Source organism: Medicago sativa, chromosome 3 (genome assembly GCF_051527215.1).
Source record: "Medicago sativa cultivar Bolivia chromosome 3, Bolivia_mono, whole genome shotgun sequence".
Classification (NCBI taxonomy): Eukaryota; Viridiplantae; Streptophyta; class Magnoliopsida; order Fabales; family Fabaceae; genus Medicago; species Medicago sativa.
The window spans coordinates 13,786,413-13,804,376 of record NC_140751.1 but is presented as its reverse complement, the minus strand read 5'-3'; the positions used below and the strand labels follow the sequence as shown (position 1 = coordinate 13,804,376).

Here is a 17,964-nt window from a genome sequence, read left to right as displayed (position 1 = left end):
TTCAGTGTGGTGATTGTTGAGAAAGCACATGAGTCTCAGAGGAAGCTGGTTCAGATGGAGATTGAGTGTCACAAGGTTGTGGTGGAAGAAAATCCAAAATTGAGGAGAGCTGACATTTTCCCAAAGTCTGAACAAACATGGGTTAAGGAAATCACTCGTGTGCAAATGGATGCATGTCCTTCTCTAAGGCGGGAGAGCTTAAATTCCAAAGGTTTAACTGTGAGCACATGGGAGCATCTACTTCTTTATGCCAAGTTCATGGATTTCCTGCCTAACAAGAGGAAGAAGAAGGGTGATGTGTTCTTTCTGACATATTTTCCACCCTAACAGTGGTTGAAGCGTCAAGCTCAATGACGTAAAAGAAATCACTTGGTGGGAGGCAACCCACTAGATTTAATTTTAGGTAGTATTTATTTTTATTGTTTTCAATATAAAAAAAAATATTTTCAACAACGAAACACAAAACAAGCAGGAATTTTTCTTTCAAAGTTTTAGTGTGCAAGCCCTGCCAAGAAGATTGTGATACAATACTGATGTTGTGTCACAATCTCCTCTTCAAAAACTCTTGTTTCTTAAAAGTGGAAGTCCAGGAAAAAATTGCAAACTTTAAATTTTTTTTATTATGTCTTCAAAGTCGCATTACGATTGTCAAATCGTAATACGATTTTGAAGTAAAACTGCCTGGACTTGACCGCTTAAATCGTATTACGATTGGGGGATCATGGTACGATTTCAGAAAAAATTTTGCACCTCTTTCTGCCTCAGCAAAATTGTGTCACGGTGGTGACAATCGTGATACGATCCTTGTGATAATTTGAAAAAGGTAACCGTTACAAACTGCCATCGCACCACGATTTCCCAATCGTAACGCGATTTTGCCAGAGCCTATTTTTGAACCAGCAGTTGCAGCATAAACCTCTTTCCATTTTCCTAGTTACTCTGCCCAATTTTCTCCAGGAACCCTAACCCACGAAAATCAACCCTTTTTCATCAATTTTTCATCTCCTTAGCAAACCCAACACCAATTCATCCAACATTCTTCATCTTCATCCATTTCAATTAACGAAAACAACCTAGCCTTTTTCACACACTCTCAAACTTTCACACAAATGGCACCCAAACCACAAAATGTTTCAAAACCACAAACTAGACAACAAATCAAGCCTAAGACAACTACCACCCAACCTTCATCTAGCCAAAACAAATGCAAAAGAAACGATGTCCCACCATCAAATGTTAACCGGTTTATTTCTGATGACGCAAGAGAATGGTTCGATTATTGCAAAAGTTTGAGGGTGATTTGGATACTCCTACTGTTCAGCCTATCATCGACAAGACCATCGATGTCTTTATGAAGAAGTATGAGGAGTTTATGAGGAAGAAAGGTGGTGCACCTGAAGCACCCCCACAGCAGCAGCCACCTCAAATGGAGAGAGGAGAAGGTAGTCAACATGGTTCTTATCCGCCGGTTCATCCTATGGTTCTGGAATACATGTGTACTTCTGCTAATTGGATGAATGAGACCTCTGATCTTATGTGGGTAAACCGTCCTAGGTTTTCCACTGAGTTTGCTGCAGAGGCACAAATGCATAGGAGGCCGATCACTGGCTCTTTTGAGAGATTTGACAAATCCCGCCAGCCTTCTTTGATGGCTTACCTGAGACTGGTGGTGATGAGGATGTGGACATGGGACTGGACCACTGAGGGTTCAGATTTGCTTGTTTTAGTGTTCTCGTTGTACTTTTCTTTTTAGTACTTTGTTTCTGTTTCATTCAGTTTTTATTTTCCCTTCAATGTCAAAAGTCCGTAAACAACTTATTTTCCCTATTGTAATTGCTCCTGCACTTGTTTTTTTTATTAATTAATTTGTTTTGTTTCATGTGACCTATTCCAGTTTAGTAACAACCATTTGATGAAACGGTATTCCAAAAGTTCTAAAGGAGGGGTGACTTGATTCATAGGCGAAGTGTACGGCGTTGCTAGGTAGTCACATACTCCCAGAAATCTCAGCCATAAGGTTCATTGCCAAATTTTATTTTTCAATTTACTTATATTTAGATTAGTTTTCCATGCATCTACATTTCTAGAACTTGCATTGTTTCTCTATTATTGATTGGTCTTTGTTAATTACACACTGAGGCAAAAGTGCTTGGTCCTGTGAGCCTTTTTGAAGCCTACCCTGTTTTCATTTGTTGAATTTATCCTTTCTTAACCAATTGTGAGCCGGTAGGATTAGAACTTTTTGTTCGGTGACAAACTACAAATGAAGCCTAGAGCCTTTTTAGGATGATTACCTTGAAATTTTAATTTGAGTTAGGCTATGTAGGATGTTGCTTGATAATAAGTTTGGGGTTGCCTTTGGAATTTGCAACCTACTAAGATTGGGGTGGGGGTACTAGAGAACAAGTGATCAAAAATGAAAAAGAATGAAAAACATACACACAAAAATAGGTGTATCAAAAAAAAAAAAAGATGAAAGAAATTGAAAAAGGGGCACACAATGTCATATCCGAGTAACTTCAAACTCGATGTGCCCCAAGCTTTTGATAAAGTTATTGAAAATGTTCTCTAGGTACCTAAGTTTTGTTTCAAATAGGGATTGGGGGATTGAATCTTGTTTTACACTTGTAGGAATGCCTAACTCAAATTTTGTGTAGCCTACTTATCCAAATATATCCCACCTTTCACCTAAGCCCCGTTATAACCCTAAAGACCTCAAAAGTGTGTAATGATATTGACTTTGATTGATGTTTAGAAACTTTTCAATCGTATGGTAATATGTAGACCTGCATGTCGACTGGTAGAACCCTATTTCAATTTGATGCGAGGAGTTGTGAATTGGTGGATGCGAACAAGTCAAACTAGCTCATCTTTAGCTAGAATGAGAATGAACTTTTGGGTACTATCGTTTTGTCAAGTAACTGTTATTTTACTGTCGTTTGTCACTGTTGCAAGCAAATTCCTTGAGGACAAGGAATGGTTTAAGTTTGGGGTTGTGATGACATGCCGTCATTACGTAATTTTTAGGACTTATTGTGACATTTTGATAGAGTTCTCATGCAAATTATACTATTCTGGAGTGCAAAAAGCTGAAATATTGAAGTATGTACAAAGCAAATCGCGCCACGTCAATTTACAGCCTTGCCGCGATTTTGGAAGCAAAATTACAACATCCCTGTTTAAGGCAAATCGCGGCACGCCAATATACAAGGCGCGGCGCGATTTTGATGGGTCAGGCCCAAGACTTCTATAAGTACTGCACTCAATCTGAAGAACAAGGGTTACGATTTTGGAGAGCAAAGTGCGATTTTGAGACATCGGAGACGGCTAGAAGGGCGATTTCTTCAACCTTTTACCAATTCATGTATGTTTTAATTATTTCATTGATTATGCTATTTGTAAACTCGATTATGAGTAGCTAAATCTCTTAGAGATTAGATCTGAGATGAATCTTTGTAACCCTAATTGACACATGTTGCTGTGAAACTCTATTTTGTTTATGAATTCAATTCTAGTTTATTCAATTCAATTGTTCTTAATGCTTTTTATATCTTGATCACATATAACTTGATTTCGTGAGAACGAATGACCACTGACCATGGCTTTCGACTTAGACCTAATTGAATTGTTCTAATAAACAGGGTTAGTCTAGGAATAGATAATCGTTTGTTAGTGATAATAGGTTAACGTTCGGTAAAACCTTCAAGAATTATTAGATCACTCAAGGGATTGGGGGCTGTAGTTTGAGAAGAGGGATCTAACTCAAGGGATTGATTAGAGCTATTTTGTTAATCATCGTAAATTAGAAAAGGATTCATAACAAATAGGTGCAGTAGACCAATTAGGGGAACTTAAAGGATTCGAAGGATCTGATCTCATCTCTCTCATATTTTCTTAATCAAATCTTTATTTTCAGTTACTTGATTTAATTAAAATCAAACCAAATCTACTGCCTAGTGGCAAAACAAAATAAACTTTACACATCCTATTTCTATAACGCAATTGAATTATTGAAGTTAAAAACAGTCCTCGTGGGATCGATATTTTTACTACTTCGATAGTATTTGGTGCACTTGCCAAACGTCTATCAAGTACTCCAAAAAATGAAATAATAAATCAATTAAGATATTATTTTTTAGTCAAAAGTAAATTCAAGTGTAAAAAATTAAAGATATAGAACAATTGTGTTCATTCATTGCAAAAGAAATAATAAATTAATTTACATATTATTCACAAACAAAACTATTCCTCGGCCATAGAATTTCAATCAATCAAATGTCTTATTGAAATAATTCACATCCTTACTAGCAGGATACCCATAAAAAAAATCCTTACTAGCAAGATAGCAAGACATCATTTGTTCAAAAAGAAAATGATAACTAGAAAGAAATCATTAATTTTTTTTGAATGACAATTGACTGAATTTAACACAGTTATTTTTTTAAAGGAAATATTTCAAATTATAAACATAAAGTTGGCAAACATAATTTGATATAAGGTTATAATCACATTCATAGCAGGTAAATAATGTTTTTTATTTCTTGTCCAAAAATAATATTATTATTTTTAAAATTTTTTGACTGCAATATTAATTAATATTTAATTTTTACTATATATTAATTATTTTCTTAAAATTTTTCCTATCTTATAATTGTTAATTACATAATAGTTACTACCAAGATTTTATTATTGTATATTATATGGTTTCCTTGAGACATTATATATAGCATAGTTGAGTCCACTTCACTCATCACAAACAAAAATACAAAGAGCAAGTTTTCTCACATATTATACATCAACCCTCTTCCTGGTATAACTCACTCCCTTACTAAGTAGATACCTAGAAATAATACATTTCGATTCTGGTTTAATTTATTTTCAATTTACTAATTTCAATTATGTTTTATGTTGTTGTTTCTTCAGATTTTACATCAAAAAATCTCATGGCGTTGACTACCTCAACCTTAACAGAAAAGAAGAAGGTTTTTTTTATATTGGGTGCAACTGGAACTGGGAAGACTAAACTTTCCATCAACTTAGGAACTCAATTCCCATCCGAGATCATAAACTCTGACAAAATTCAAGTCTATAAAGGCCTTGACATTGTCACCAATAAGGTACAGGAATCTGAACGTTGTTCAATTCCTCATCATATATCAGGCATCATTGATGATCCTGAATATGATTTCATTGTGGATGATTTTTGCAAGCACGTGCTTGAAGGACTACAAAAAATCTGGAGAATTCTGGCGGTTTTATTACGGCAGTCCCCCTTAACTGACGCTATAAGCGGTTTATTCTGGCTGTTTTGGTAGACGCCACTATTCACGGGATATTACGGCAGTTTTAGCCGCAGCAATGGGAAATATTATTTTTAACTATTTAAATTGTATACTAAGGCGGTTTCAACTGCCGCTTTTTACAATATTCTTTTTAGAGATTGGCTTACTTAAAATTTTAGTTTCCTTGTTTTATTTTCATTGAATTTTTAGTGAATGAAAATCCCTATCTGTTTTCCCCCTTTTTTATTCCTACATTGATTATATCACAAACCCTCCCCTCTCTCTCGAAAACCCTAGACACTCACCCTTTCAATCTTTTTCCTCAAATATCCACTCTCCGCCGATTCAAACCATGACCCTCTCTCTATTTTTTGTTCCTCTTCTCAGATCCACAATTTCCCCTCTCTCGTCTGCATGCCGTTAATTGCAGCACCATTGATTTCTCTACAGTCACATAGCAACGACAATAACAAGCTTCAAATCTGTTTGCTAATCATAATATTATTTGGACCTCTCTCTTGCCGGTTTGTTTTTCTATCTCCTTCTAGGGTTTTTGTTTTTAGTTTATGAAATATTAGGTTTGATTTGATTTTATAATATTTGGTTTTTGTAGTAGGTGGGTTCCTCGGCTTGAATTACCAGAACCATCAGCCTCTATATCTTTCTAAGCAGGTAAAAGCTTGAATATTTTTATTAATTTTGTATTGATGAAAATGGGTTTTAGTGTAAGTTGTATCTGTTGATTTGGTAAATGGAATGAGAGGGAACATCATTTTAATTTTTGATTTTTATTAGAATGGTGATAGTGTCCTGAACACTCTAGTGGTTATGATTTGTGAGGTTGGGTTGTAGCTGCAGCGCATCTTACATGTGATATATTTGTTGTTATGAGAATGTGATGTGTGGTACCTTTTAGTAATTTAAGTTTGATATTTAACATCTATGAAACACAAACACTAACATGAGATATAACACCAACACATGAACATTAGTAATAATTTGAGAAAATGGAATTATTGATTGTAACCTCATCTGTTGGTGTTGTACTTGTATTTGTGTCAACATGAACATATGTGTCATACATTGGGCATCCCTTCAATCCTGAGGCTTGATGTCTACATAGTTTGAAATTTGATTAATGAGCCAAAATTTATTCATTTTTTCAGTTTAATGAAGGGTCTCAATTTCTATTTGTGAAGAAGTACAAGACATACATCCTGGTGAGGTATAAATTTTACATCGACTTCTGAAAACTGGATGCATTTGATGTTTATTTAAAGTTGAATGAATGTTAACACTGTTACTTAATCTGTTCTACATTTGTTTTGGATATTTTACTGAGATTTTTATTCAATAATATGCTTTTAACTTGTTCATATGTTGGCTTCACTTGAATGGTTTCATTTTTTGCTGAATCTATATTTGTGTATTGAGTTAATGTTAATTTTATATGAACCTGATTAGACAATTGCTACAAAATTCCAAATAGTGGATACTTGCCAGAGTCAAGGCAGTAAGAAATTTGTTTAATTTCCTAAGTTCAAAATTTGTTTGATTGATCCTCTTATCTTTGTTTATGTGCTGGAACACTATAAAACTGAAGCACTGAACGAACATAGTGTTTTTGGTTTATACCTACATTGATGTGTGCTTAGAAGATTTTTGGCTTATCCTTTACTTTGAATATTCATTTAGAAAGGTTATAATAATGAATGTATTGCAGGTGTGACTAATAACTAACTACTAGAGAAGCCACATAAAAAAGTGATTTTTGCTATCATCTCTTTAGATAAATGGGCGCTTCTATGATGTCATGATGCACAAGTTTTGGTTGCTGCTAAACTTTATAAATTTTACTAATCCTTTCATTTTATACAGCTTGTTCATGAAATTGTTCATGTGGATCATTTGTGGAATCAACTTGGTTCACTCACGCATTACATAGTACTCCCTCATCTCATGTAATGATTCACTTCATATTTGTCATTGAATGATTAGTTGGAATGATAAATAGGAGTGTTTGCATTAGTATGCTTTTTTGTGATATGCTTTTATAAGGTAGTTAAATATGCTTGACATATCTAGGTACTCTGATTTCTTGTCTTATCTCTTGAATCTTGTAAGTGGTATATTTTTTCTTTTACTAAAAGTCATCCTTGTTTCTTAACCTAAAAAGTTTTAGGAGGGTATAAGTTTGAGCAATGTCATGTACTGATGGCAGTTCCTGTTCTGGTTTAGTAGTTGATGTTTTTCTGTTCTTCATATAGTTTTGTTTTTCAGTTATGTATTACAATCTATGTAGTTTTGTTTTAGTACTTTGGGAGAGTTGTTGATAGAAAGACAAGTGATCAATGGGGGATTCTTTTTGAAACTCAGGTTCCTCTTTCGCTTCCTCTTTTAATGCTTTTTTTATCAAGTTCTATTGTTTTGTGACTTAGCACTATGTTAACCTTATTTGATCTACGTGTACATGTGTGTGCATGTATCAGAGAAGTTCAAGAACAACATAACATTAAGGAGATAAGGAGGACCATACATATGCAGACGAGATCAAAAATAAACTCTACAACATAATTGAAGAGCTTAAGTTTAGTTTATGCACATTCATTTTTTTTGAAAGAACTTTATAAACATTCATGGTTGCTGGACTATATTACACATTGTAATATTACAATTTATGTACAAAAATTATTTATATTAGTATTAATAATTGCTATTTAGGTGTGTCATTCAGATATTATTTTTTGTTAAAAAAGTGACTATTACGGCGGTTCAAACTGCCACTATGTGCAGGATTTTTTTCTTAAAAAATGGGCATTACGGCAGTTGAAACTGCCACTATGCTCAACTTTTTTTGCTTAAAAAGTGTATATTGTGGCGGTTAAAACCGCCGGTTTTACCAAACGCGCATTTCGGCAGTTAACATGGCGGTCCTTCTTAAACCGCAGCTTTAAACTTTGTGGCAGACAAAATTTCAGCAGTTTTGAAACCGCCAAAATGTACATAGCGACGGCTAAAACCGCCGGAACATCCAAATTTTAGCCGCCAGAAAATACACATTTTTTTGTAGAGAAGCTTTAGATCTTATAATTGAAAATGGACACCTACCTATTATTGTAGGAGGGTCCAATTCTTACCTAAAAAAATTAGTTGACGACCCAGCCATTGCATTTCATTCAAAATATGATTGTTGTTTTATTTGGGTAGACGTGTCTCTGCCTATTCTCTTTCCATATTTGGAAAAAAGAGTGGATGAGATGGTTGAGGCAGGGATAGTAGATGAGATAAGAGAATTTTTTGTACCTGGAGCAGACAACACAAAAGGAATTCAAAGGGCTATTGGGGTTCCAGAGCTTGATTCTTACTTTGAAATAGAAATGAAAAAAGGTATAGATGATGCTGAAAAGGAAAAGATACTAAAGGAAGCGATAAGAAAAACCAAACAAAACACCTTGATATTGGCTGAAAATCAACACTCGAAGATCCAAAATATGGCTGATAAGCTTGGATCGATGGTTAACAAAATTAATTCTACAGAAGTGTTCGAGGCCATTCTACGGGGGGAAGACTATCAACATTTGTATCAAGAGATTGTAATTAAGCCAAGCATCAAAATAGTGAAGAGATTTTTAGACGAGGCAAACCCTAGATTTAAATATGAAAAATATTCAAATGGAATTGGGAAACACACACCTAATGGTGTTTGAAACATCTTTTTTCATGATTTTTTTTTCACTCGTATATGAAAAATGTATGAATTTCGTTGCCTTATTTCTATGTGGGAATAAATTTTAAGGTGGGTGAGAGTCTTCCATATTTTATCGTCTTATTATATTTAGTAATGCATAATATAAAATAAAATAAATGTAAAATTAGTTCTTCATTTTTTTCCCAACTAGTTCTTCATTTTGTCGTCTTATTATATTCTGTAATTTCTCATCTTGTAATGAATTGTAATCATTTTTTTAAGAGACTAAAGTGGATTATATTACCTAAAAGAAATACATAATTTTTCGAAACGTTCTGCATTTTCCAATACCCTTAAATGGTCGAAATACACATTATTGAGAGCCTTACTCAACTTTTTAGCATCATAAAGTTTCACATATCATAAAAAAACATACATCAGACCCCTAGCATTTCTATTTATTGAAACAAATAAATCTGTCATAATGCCACATACTTCAAAACCTTTCCTGAGATCACAATAATGTAGATGTTTTAACATGTTTGTGAAATAGTAAGTTCCAGTGAAGCTTCTAAAGGGTCTTGTCTTGACTAAGAAAGAGTAGAAACCCTGTTGCGTGATGATGACTATGATTGATTTCATCCCATAACATACCTAACACACCTAACCCTACTGGTCAAACTTGTGTATGGTTGTAACAACCTTGCAGAATTGCGACATGCAGAAACATAATGTTGCCTATACTGCTCGCGACTGACATAACCATGATCTCACCTGTAGTGCTAATGGCTAAAGCTAAAATCCTACCCCTGTTGAACATTTGTCAAAACCAGTTCGCATGTATCCTCTTTGCCATGAAAATTCCTAACATGTATAGTCCTCGATCATTTGGTCGGATAGCCTTCCAACGTCGACAACTAACCACAATCCACTCTTCTCAATCCCCGCCCTTCCCCCCACCCCCACCCATGGTTCCACCCTTGTATGAGCCCCTCCCATCCCATTATTCCTTTCCACCGGTGAAAAGGAGTTCCGGCGCTGTGGCCTTGGAGTAAACCTAGGGATGCCACACCCCTCTCTCTCTCTCTCTCTCTCTCTCTCTCTCTCTCTCTCTCTCTCTCTCTTTCTCTATCGTTGTTTCTTCTCCAAAACGCTTGATAAAATAAAATTAACTGAAGTTTCATGGTTACTTAGTGCAACTGACAAGTTAATTCCATGTATGTAAACATCGCTCTTAAAAAAAAATATGTTCATTGCATAGATGTTGCTACTCTTAAATGGATAATATGAATGAGATTTAGTCATTTATAGTTATATTTTTTGTTTTTTTGCATTTGAAGTACTTATTAATATTTTCATATAAATTTAAGATTGAATGTTATTTAAGAAGTTATCAAATTAATACGTGATAAATGTAAAAAAGAAATCAAAAACAGATGTTTGAGACAGTTTGAATTGTCGCAAATGCTAATAAGATCCCTTCAAACAAAAAAAAAATACACTTCATGATAGTTACAAACCCTCGCAATAACTTTTATCATAGTTGTAACGACGTTTGCTTGAATTGTCGTAACATGACTCATCGACACGTATATCCTTGAAGGTTACCCAACCGTCGCAAGTGCCCAATCGCGACCATAAGGAATTTAATATGGATGGGTATATGCATATAAATCTATGGAGTAGTGTTAATTCAAGTGTAAAAATTAAAGGTATAAAACAATTGAGTTCATTCATCGCAAAGGAAATTATAAATTGATTTACATATTATTCACGAACAAAATTATTTCGCGGCCATAGAATTTCAATCTATCAAGTGTCTATTGAAATAATTCACATCCATACTAGCAGGATATCCTTAAAAAAAAATCCTTACTAGCAAGATAGCATGACATCATTTGTTCAAAAAGAAAATGATACCTAGAAAGAAATAATTAATTTTTGTTGAATGACCATTGGCTGAATTTAACACAATTATTTTTTTAAAGGAAATATTTCAAATTATATACATAAAGTTGGTATACATAATTTGATATAAGGTTATAATAACATTTATAGCAGGTAGATAATTATTTTTCTTGTCCAAAATAAATATTATTATTTTTAAATTTTTTTGACTGCAATATTAATTAATATTTAATTTTTACTATATATTAATTATTTTCTTAAAAATTTATCTATCTTATAATTTTTAATTACAATAGTTACTACCAAGATTTTATTATTGTATATTATATGGTTTCCTTGAGACATTATATATAGCATAGTTGAGTCCATTTCACTCATCACAAACAAAAATACAAAGAGCAAGTTTTCTCACATATTATACATCAACACTCTTCTTGGTATAACTCACTCCCTTACTAAGTGGATACCTAGAAATAATACATTTTGATTCTAGTTTAATTCATTTTCAATTTACTAATTTTAATTATGTTTTATGTTGTTGTTTCTTCAGATTTTACATCAAAGAATCTCATGGCCTTGACTACCTCAACCTTAACAGAAAAGAAGAAGGTTTTATTTATATTGGGTGCAACAGGAACTGGGAAGACTAAACTTTCCATCAACTTAGGAACTCAATTCCCATCTGAGATCATCAATTCTGACAAAATTCAAGTCTATAAAGGCCTTGACATTGTCACCAATAAGGTACAGGAATCTGAACGTTGTTCAATTCCTCATCATATATTAGGCATCATTGATGATCCTGAATATGATTTCACTGTGGATGATTTTTGCAAGCACGTGCTTGAAGCTTTAGATCTTATAATTGAAAATGGACACCTACCTATTATTGTAGGAGGGTCCAATTCTTACCTAAAAAAGTTAGTTGACGACCCAGTCATTGCATTTCATTCAAAATATGATTGTTGTTTTATTTGGGTCGATGTGTCTCTGCCGATTCTCTTTCCATATTTGGACAAAAGAGTGGATGAGATGGTTGAGGCAGGGATGGTAGATGAGATAAGAGAATTTTTTGTGCCTGGAGCAGACAACACAAAAGGAATTAGAAGGGCTATTGGGGTCCCAGAGCTTGATTCTTACTTTGAAATAGAAATGAAAAAAGGTCTAGATGGTGCTGAAAAGGAAAAGATACTAAAGGAAGCCATTAGAAAAACCAAACAAAACACCTTGATATTGGCTGAAAATCAACACTCGAAGATCCAAAGTATGGCTGATAAGCTTGGATCGATGATTAACAAAATTAATTCAACAGAAGTCTTTGAGGCCATTCTAAGGGGGGAAGACTATCAACGATTGTATCAAGAGATTGTAATTAAGCCAAGCATGAAGATAGTGAAGAGATTTCTAGAGGAGGCAAACCCTAGATTTAAATATGAAAAATATTCAAATGGAATTGGGAGACACACACCTAATGGTGTTTGAAACATCTTTTTTCATGATTTTTTTCATTCGTATATGAAAAATGTATGAATTTCGTTGTCTTATTTCTATGTGGGAATAAATTTGAGGTGGGTGGAAGTCTTACAGATTTTGTCGTCTTATTATATTTAGTGATGCATAATATAAAATAAAATAAATGTAAAATTAGTTCTTCATTTTTTTCCCAATTCGTTCTTCATTTTGTCGTCTTATTTTATTTTGTAATATCTCGTCTTGTAATGAATTGTAATCATTTTTTAAAGAGACTAAAGTGGATTATATTACCTAAAAGAAATACATAATTTTTCGAAACGTTCTGCATTTTCCAATACCCTTAAATGGTCGAAATACACATTATTGAGAGCCTTACTCAACTTTTTAGCATCATAAAGTTTCACATATCATAAAAAAACATACATCAGACCCCTAGCATTTCTATTTATTGAAACAAATAAATCTGTCATAATGCCACATACTTCAAAACCTTTCCTGAGATCACAATAATGTAGATGTTTTAACATGTTTGTGAAATAGTAAGTTACCAGTGAAGCTTCTAAAGGGTCTTGTCTTGACTAAGAAAGAGTAGAAACCTTGTTGCGTGATGATGACTATGATTGATTTCATCCCATAACATACCTGACACACCTAACCCTACTGGTCAAACTTGTGTATGGTTGTAACAACCTTGCAGAATTGCGACATGCAGAAACATAATGTTGCCTATACTGCTCGCGACTGACATAACCATGATCTCACCTGTAGTGCTAATGGCTAAAGCTAAAATCCTACCCCTGTTGAACATTTGTCAAAACCAGTTCGCATGTATCCTCTTTGCCATGAAAATTCCTAACATGTATAGTCCTCGATCATTTGGTCGGATAGCCTTCCAACGTCGACAACTAACCACAATCCACTCTTCTCAATCCCCGCCCTTCCCCCCACCCCCACCCATGGTTCCACCCTTGTATGAGCCCCTCCCATCCCATTATTCCTTTCCACCGGTGAAAAGGAGTTCCGGCGCTGTGGCCTTGGAGTAAACCTAGGGATGCCACACCTCTCTCTCTCTCTCTCTCTCTCTCTCTCTCTCTCTCTCTCTATCGTTGTTTCTTCTCCAAAACGCTTGATAAAATAAAATTGACTGAAGTTTCATGGTTACTTAGTGCAACTGACAAGTTAATTCCATGTATGTAAACATTGCTCTTAAAAAAAAATATGTTCATTGCATAGATGTTGCTACTCTTAAATGGATAATATGAATGAGATTTAGTCATTTATAGTTATATTTTTTGTTTTTTTGCATTTGAAGTACTTATTAATATTTTCATATAAATTTAAGATTGAATGTTATTTAAGAAGTTATCAAAATTAATACGTGATAAATGTAAAAAAGAAATCAAAAACAGATGTTTGAGACAGTTTGAATTGTCGCAAATGCTAATAAGATCCCTTCAAACAAAAAAAAAATACACTTCATGATAGTTACAAACCCTCGCAATAACTTTTATCATAGTTGTAACGACGTTTGCTTGAATTGTCATAACATGACTCATCGACACGTATATCCTTGAAGGTTACCCAACCGTCGCAAGTGCCCAATCGCGACCATAAGGAATTTAATATGGATGGGTATATGCATATAAATCTATGGAGTAGTGTTAATTCAAGTGTAAAAATTAAAGGTATAGAACAATTGAGTTCATTCATCGCAAAGGAAATTATAAATTGATTTACATATTATTGACGAACAAAATTATTTCGCGGCCATAGAATTTCAATCAATCAAGTATCTATTGAAATAATTCACATCCATACTAGCAGGATATCCTTAAAAAAAAAAAAATCCTTACTAGCAAGATAGCATGACATCATTTGTTCAAAAAGAAAATGATACCTAGAAAGAAATAATTAATTTTTGTTGAATGACCATTGGCTGAATTTAACACAATTATTTTTTTAAAGGAAATATTTCAAATTATATACATAAAGTTGGTATACATAATTTGATATAAGGTTATAATAACATTTATAGCAGGTAGATAATTATTTTTCTTGTCCAAAAATAATATTATTATTTTTAAATTTTTTTGACTGCAATATTAATTAATATTTAATTTTTACTATATATTAATTGTTTTCTTAAAAATTTATCTATCTTATAATTTTTAATTACAATAGTTACTACCAAGATTTTATTATTGTATATTATATGGTTTCCTTGAGACATTATATATAGCATAGTTGAGTCCATTTCACTCATCACAAACAAAAATACAAAGAGCAAGTTTTCTCACATATTATACATCAACACTCTTCTTGGTATAACTCACTCCCTTACTAAGTGGATACCTAGAAATAATACATTTTGATTCTAGTTTAATTCATTTTCAATTTACTAATTTTAATTATGTTTTATGTTGTTGTTTCTTCAGATTTTACATAAAAGAATCTCATGGCCTTGACTACCTCAACCTTAACAGAAAAGAAGAAGGTTTTATTTATATTGGGTGCAACAGGAACTGGGAAGACTAAACTTTCCATCAACTTAGGAACTCAATTCCCATCTGAGATCATCAATTCTGACAAAATTCAAGTCTATAAAGGCCTTGACATTGTCACCAATAAGGTACAGGAACCTGAACGTTGTTCAATTCCTCATCATATATTAGGCATCATTGATGATCCTGAATATGATTTCACTGTGGATGATTTTTGCAAGCACGTGCTTGAAGCTTTAGATCTTATAATTGAAAATGGACACCTACCTATTATTGTAGGAGGGTCCAATTCTTACCTAAAAAAGTTAGTTGACGACCCAGTCATTGCATTTCATTCAAAATATGATTGTTGTTTTATTTGGGTCGATGTGTCTCTGCCGATTCTCTTTCCATATTTGGACAAAAGAGTGGATGAGATGGTTGAGGCAGGGATGGTAGATGAGATAAGAGAATTTTTTGTGCCTGGAGCAGACAACACAAAAGGAATTAGAAGGGCTATTGGGGTCCCAGAGCTTGATTCTTACTTTGAAATAGAAATGAAAAAAGGTCTATATGGTGCTGAAAAGGAAAAGATACTAAAGGAAGCCATTAGAAAAACCAAACAAAACACCTTGATATTGGCTGAAAATCAACACTCGAAGATCCAAAGTATGGCTGATAAGCTTGGATCGATGATTAACAAAATGAATTCTACAGAAGTCTTTGAGGCCATTCTAAGGGGGGAAGACTATCAACGATTGTATCAAGAGATTGTAATTAAGCCAAGCATGAAGATAGTGAAGAGATTTCTAGAGGAGGCAAACCCTAGATTTAAATATGAAAAATATTCAAATGGAATTGGGAGACACACACCTAATGGTGTTTGAAACATCTTTTTTCATGATTTTTTTCATTCGTATATGAAAAATGTATGAATTTCGTTGTCTTATTTCTATGTGGGAATAAATTTGAGGTGGGTGGAAGTCTTACAGATTTTGTCGTCTTATTATATTTAGTGATGCATAATATAAAATAAAATAAATGTAAAATTAGTTCTTCATTTTTTTCCCAACTAGTTCTTCATTTTGTCGTCTTATTTTATTTGTAATATCTCGTCTTGTAATGAATTGTAATCATTTTTTTAAGAGACTAAAGTGGATTATCTTACCTAAAAGAAATACATAATTTTTCGAAACGTTCTGCATTTTCCAATACCCTTAAATGGTCGAAATACACATTATTGAGAGCCTTACTCAACTTTTTAGCATCATAAAGTTTCACATATCATAAAAAACATACATCAGACCCCTAGCATTTCTATTTATTGAAACAAATAAATCTGTCATAATGCCACATACTTCAAAACCTTTCCTGAGATCACAATAATGTAGATGTTTTAACATGTTTGTGAAATAGTAAGTTACCAGTGAAGCTTCTAAAGGGTCTTGTCTTGACTAAGAAAGAGTAGAAACCTTGTTGCGTGATGATGACTATGATTGATTTCATCCCATAACATACCTGACACACCTAACCCTACTGGTCAAACTTGTGTATGGTTGTAACAACCTTGCAGAATTGCGACATGCAGAAACATAATGTTGCCTATACTGCTCGCGACTGACATAACCATGATCTCACCTGTAGTGCTAATGGCTAAAGCTAAAATCCTACCCCTGTTGAACATTTGTCAAAACCAGTTCGCATGTATCCTCTTTGCCATGAAAATTCCTAACATGTATAGTCCTCGATCATTTGGTCGGATAGCCTTCCAACGTCGACAACTAACCACAATCCACTCTTCTCAATCCCCGCCCTTCCCCCCACCCCCACCCATGGTTCCACCCTTGTATGAGCCCCTCCCATCCCATTATTCCTTTCCACCGGTGAAAAGGAGTTCCGGCGCTGTGGCCTTGGAGTAAACCTAGGGATGCCACACCTCTCTCTCTCTCTCTCTCTCTCTCTCTCTCTCTCTCTCTCTCTCTCTCTCTCTCTCTCTATCGTTGTTTCTTCTCCAAAACGCTTGATAAAATAAAATTGACTGAAGTTTCATGGTTACTTAGTGCAACTGACAAGTTAATTCCATGTCTGTAAACATTGCTCTTAAAAAAAAATATGTCCATTGCATAGATGTTGCTACTCTTAAATGGATAATATGAATGAGATTTAGTCATTTATAGTTATATTTTTTGTTTTTTTGCATTTGAAGTACTTATTAATATTTTCATATAAATTTAAGATTGAATGTTATTTAAGAAGTTATCAAAATTAATACGTGATAAATGTAAAAAAGAAATCAAAAACAGATGTTTGAGACAGTTTGAATTGTCGCAAATGCTAATAAGATCCCTTCAAACAAAAAAAAAATACACTTCATGATAGTTACAAACCCTCGCAATAACTTTTATCATAGTTGTAACGACGTTTGCTTGAATTGTCGTAACATGACTCATCGACACGTATATCCTTGAAGGTTACCCAACCGTCGCAAGTGCCCAATCGCGACCATAAGGAATTTAATATGGATGGGTATATGCATATAAATCTATGGAGTAGTGTTAATTCAAGTGTAAAAATTAAAGGTATAGAACAATTGAGTTCATTCATCGCAAAGGAAATTATAAATTGATTTACATATTATTCACGAACAAAATTATTTCGCGGCCATAGAATTTCAATCAATCAAGTATCTATTGAAATAATTCACATCCATACTAGCAGGATATCCTTAAAAAAAAAAAAATCCTTACTAGCAAGATAGCATGACATCATTTGTTCAAAAAGAAAATGATACCTAGAAAGAAATAATTAATTTTTGTTGAATGACCATTGGCTGAATTTAACACAATTATTTTTTTAAAGGAAATATTTCAAATTATATACATAAAGTTGGTATACATAATTTGATATAAGGTTATAATAACATTTATAGCAGGTAGATAATTATTTTTCTTGTCCAAAAATAATATTATTATTTTTTAAATTTTTTTGACTGCAATATTAATTAATATTTAATTTTTACTATATATTAATTATTTTCTTAAAAATTTATCTATCTTATAATTTTTAATTACAATAGTTACTACCAAGATTTTATTATTGTATATTATATGGTTTCCTTGAGACATTATATATA

The 17,964-nt window shown here is 33.3% G+C and overlaps 1 protein-coding gene and 2 pseudogenes across 1 annotated transcript; all 3 read left to right on the top strand.

The window, feature by feature from the left end:
• Window positions 1-4,943: 4,943 nt before the first annotated feature.
• On the top strand, window positions 4,944-8,989 carry LOC146935930 (adenylate isopentenyltransferase 5, chloroplastic-like). Its single transcript, XM_085757657.1, has 2 exons — window positions 4,944-5,218; window positions 8,353-8,989. Exons 1-2 carry the CDS (start codon window positions 4,944-4,946, stop codon window positions 8,987-8,989), a joined length of 912 nt encoding a protein of 303 aa, XP_085613783.1.
• A 2,459-nt stretch (window positions 8,990-11,448) lies between these two features.
• LOC146935929 (adenylate isopentenyltransferase 5, chloroplastic pseudogene) lies at window positions 11,449-12,360 on the top strand (annotated as a pseudogene).
• Window positions 12,361-14,806: 2,446 nt separating this feature from the next.
• Window positions 14,807-15,718, top strand: LOC146935928 (adenylate isopentenyltransferase 5, chloroplastic pseudogene; annotated as a pseudogene).
• Window positions 15,719-17,964: the final 2,246 nt, after the last annotated feature.

Bases quoted from the DNA above. Each gene is read 5' to 3' on its own strand.
- LOC146935930 (XM_085757657.1), top strand. From the start codon at position 4,944: ATGGCGTTGACTACCTCAACCTTAACAGAAAAGAAGAAGGTTTTTTTT. The intron at 5,219-8,352 runs TGAAGGACTACA...ATTTTTTTGTAG, and splicing joins GATTTTTGCAAGCACGTGCT to AGAAGCTTTAGATCTTATAA.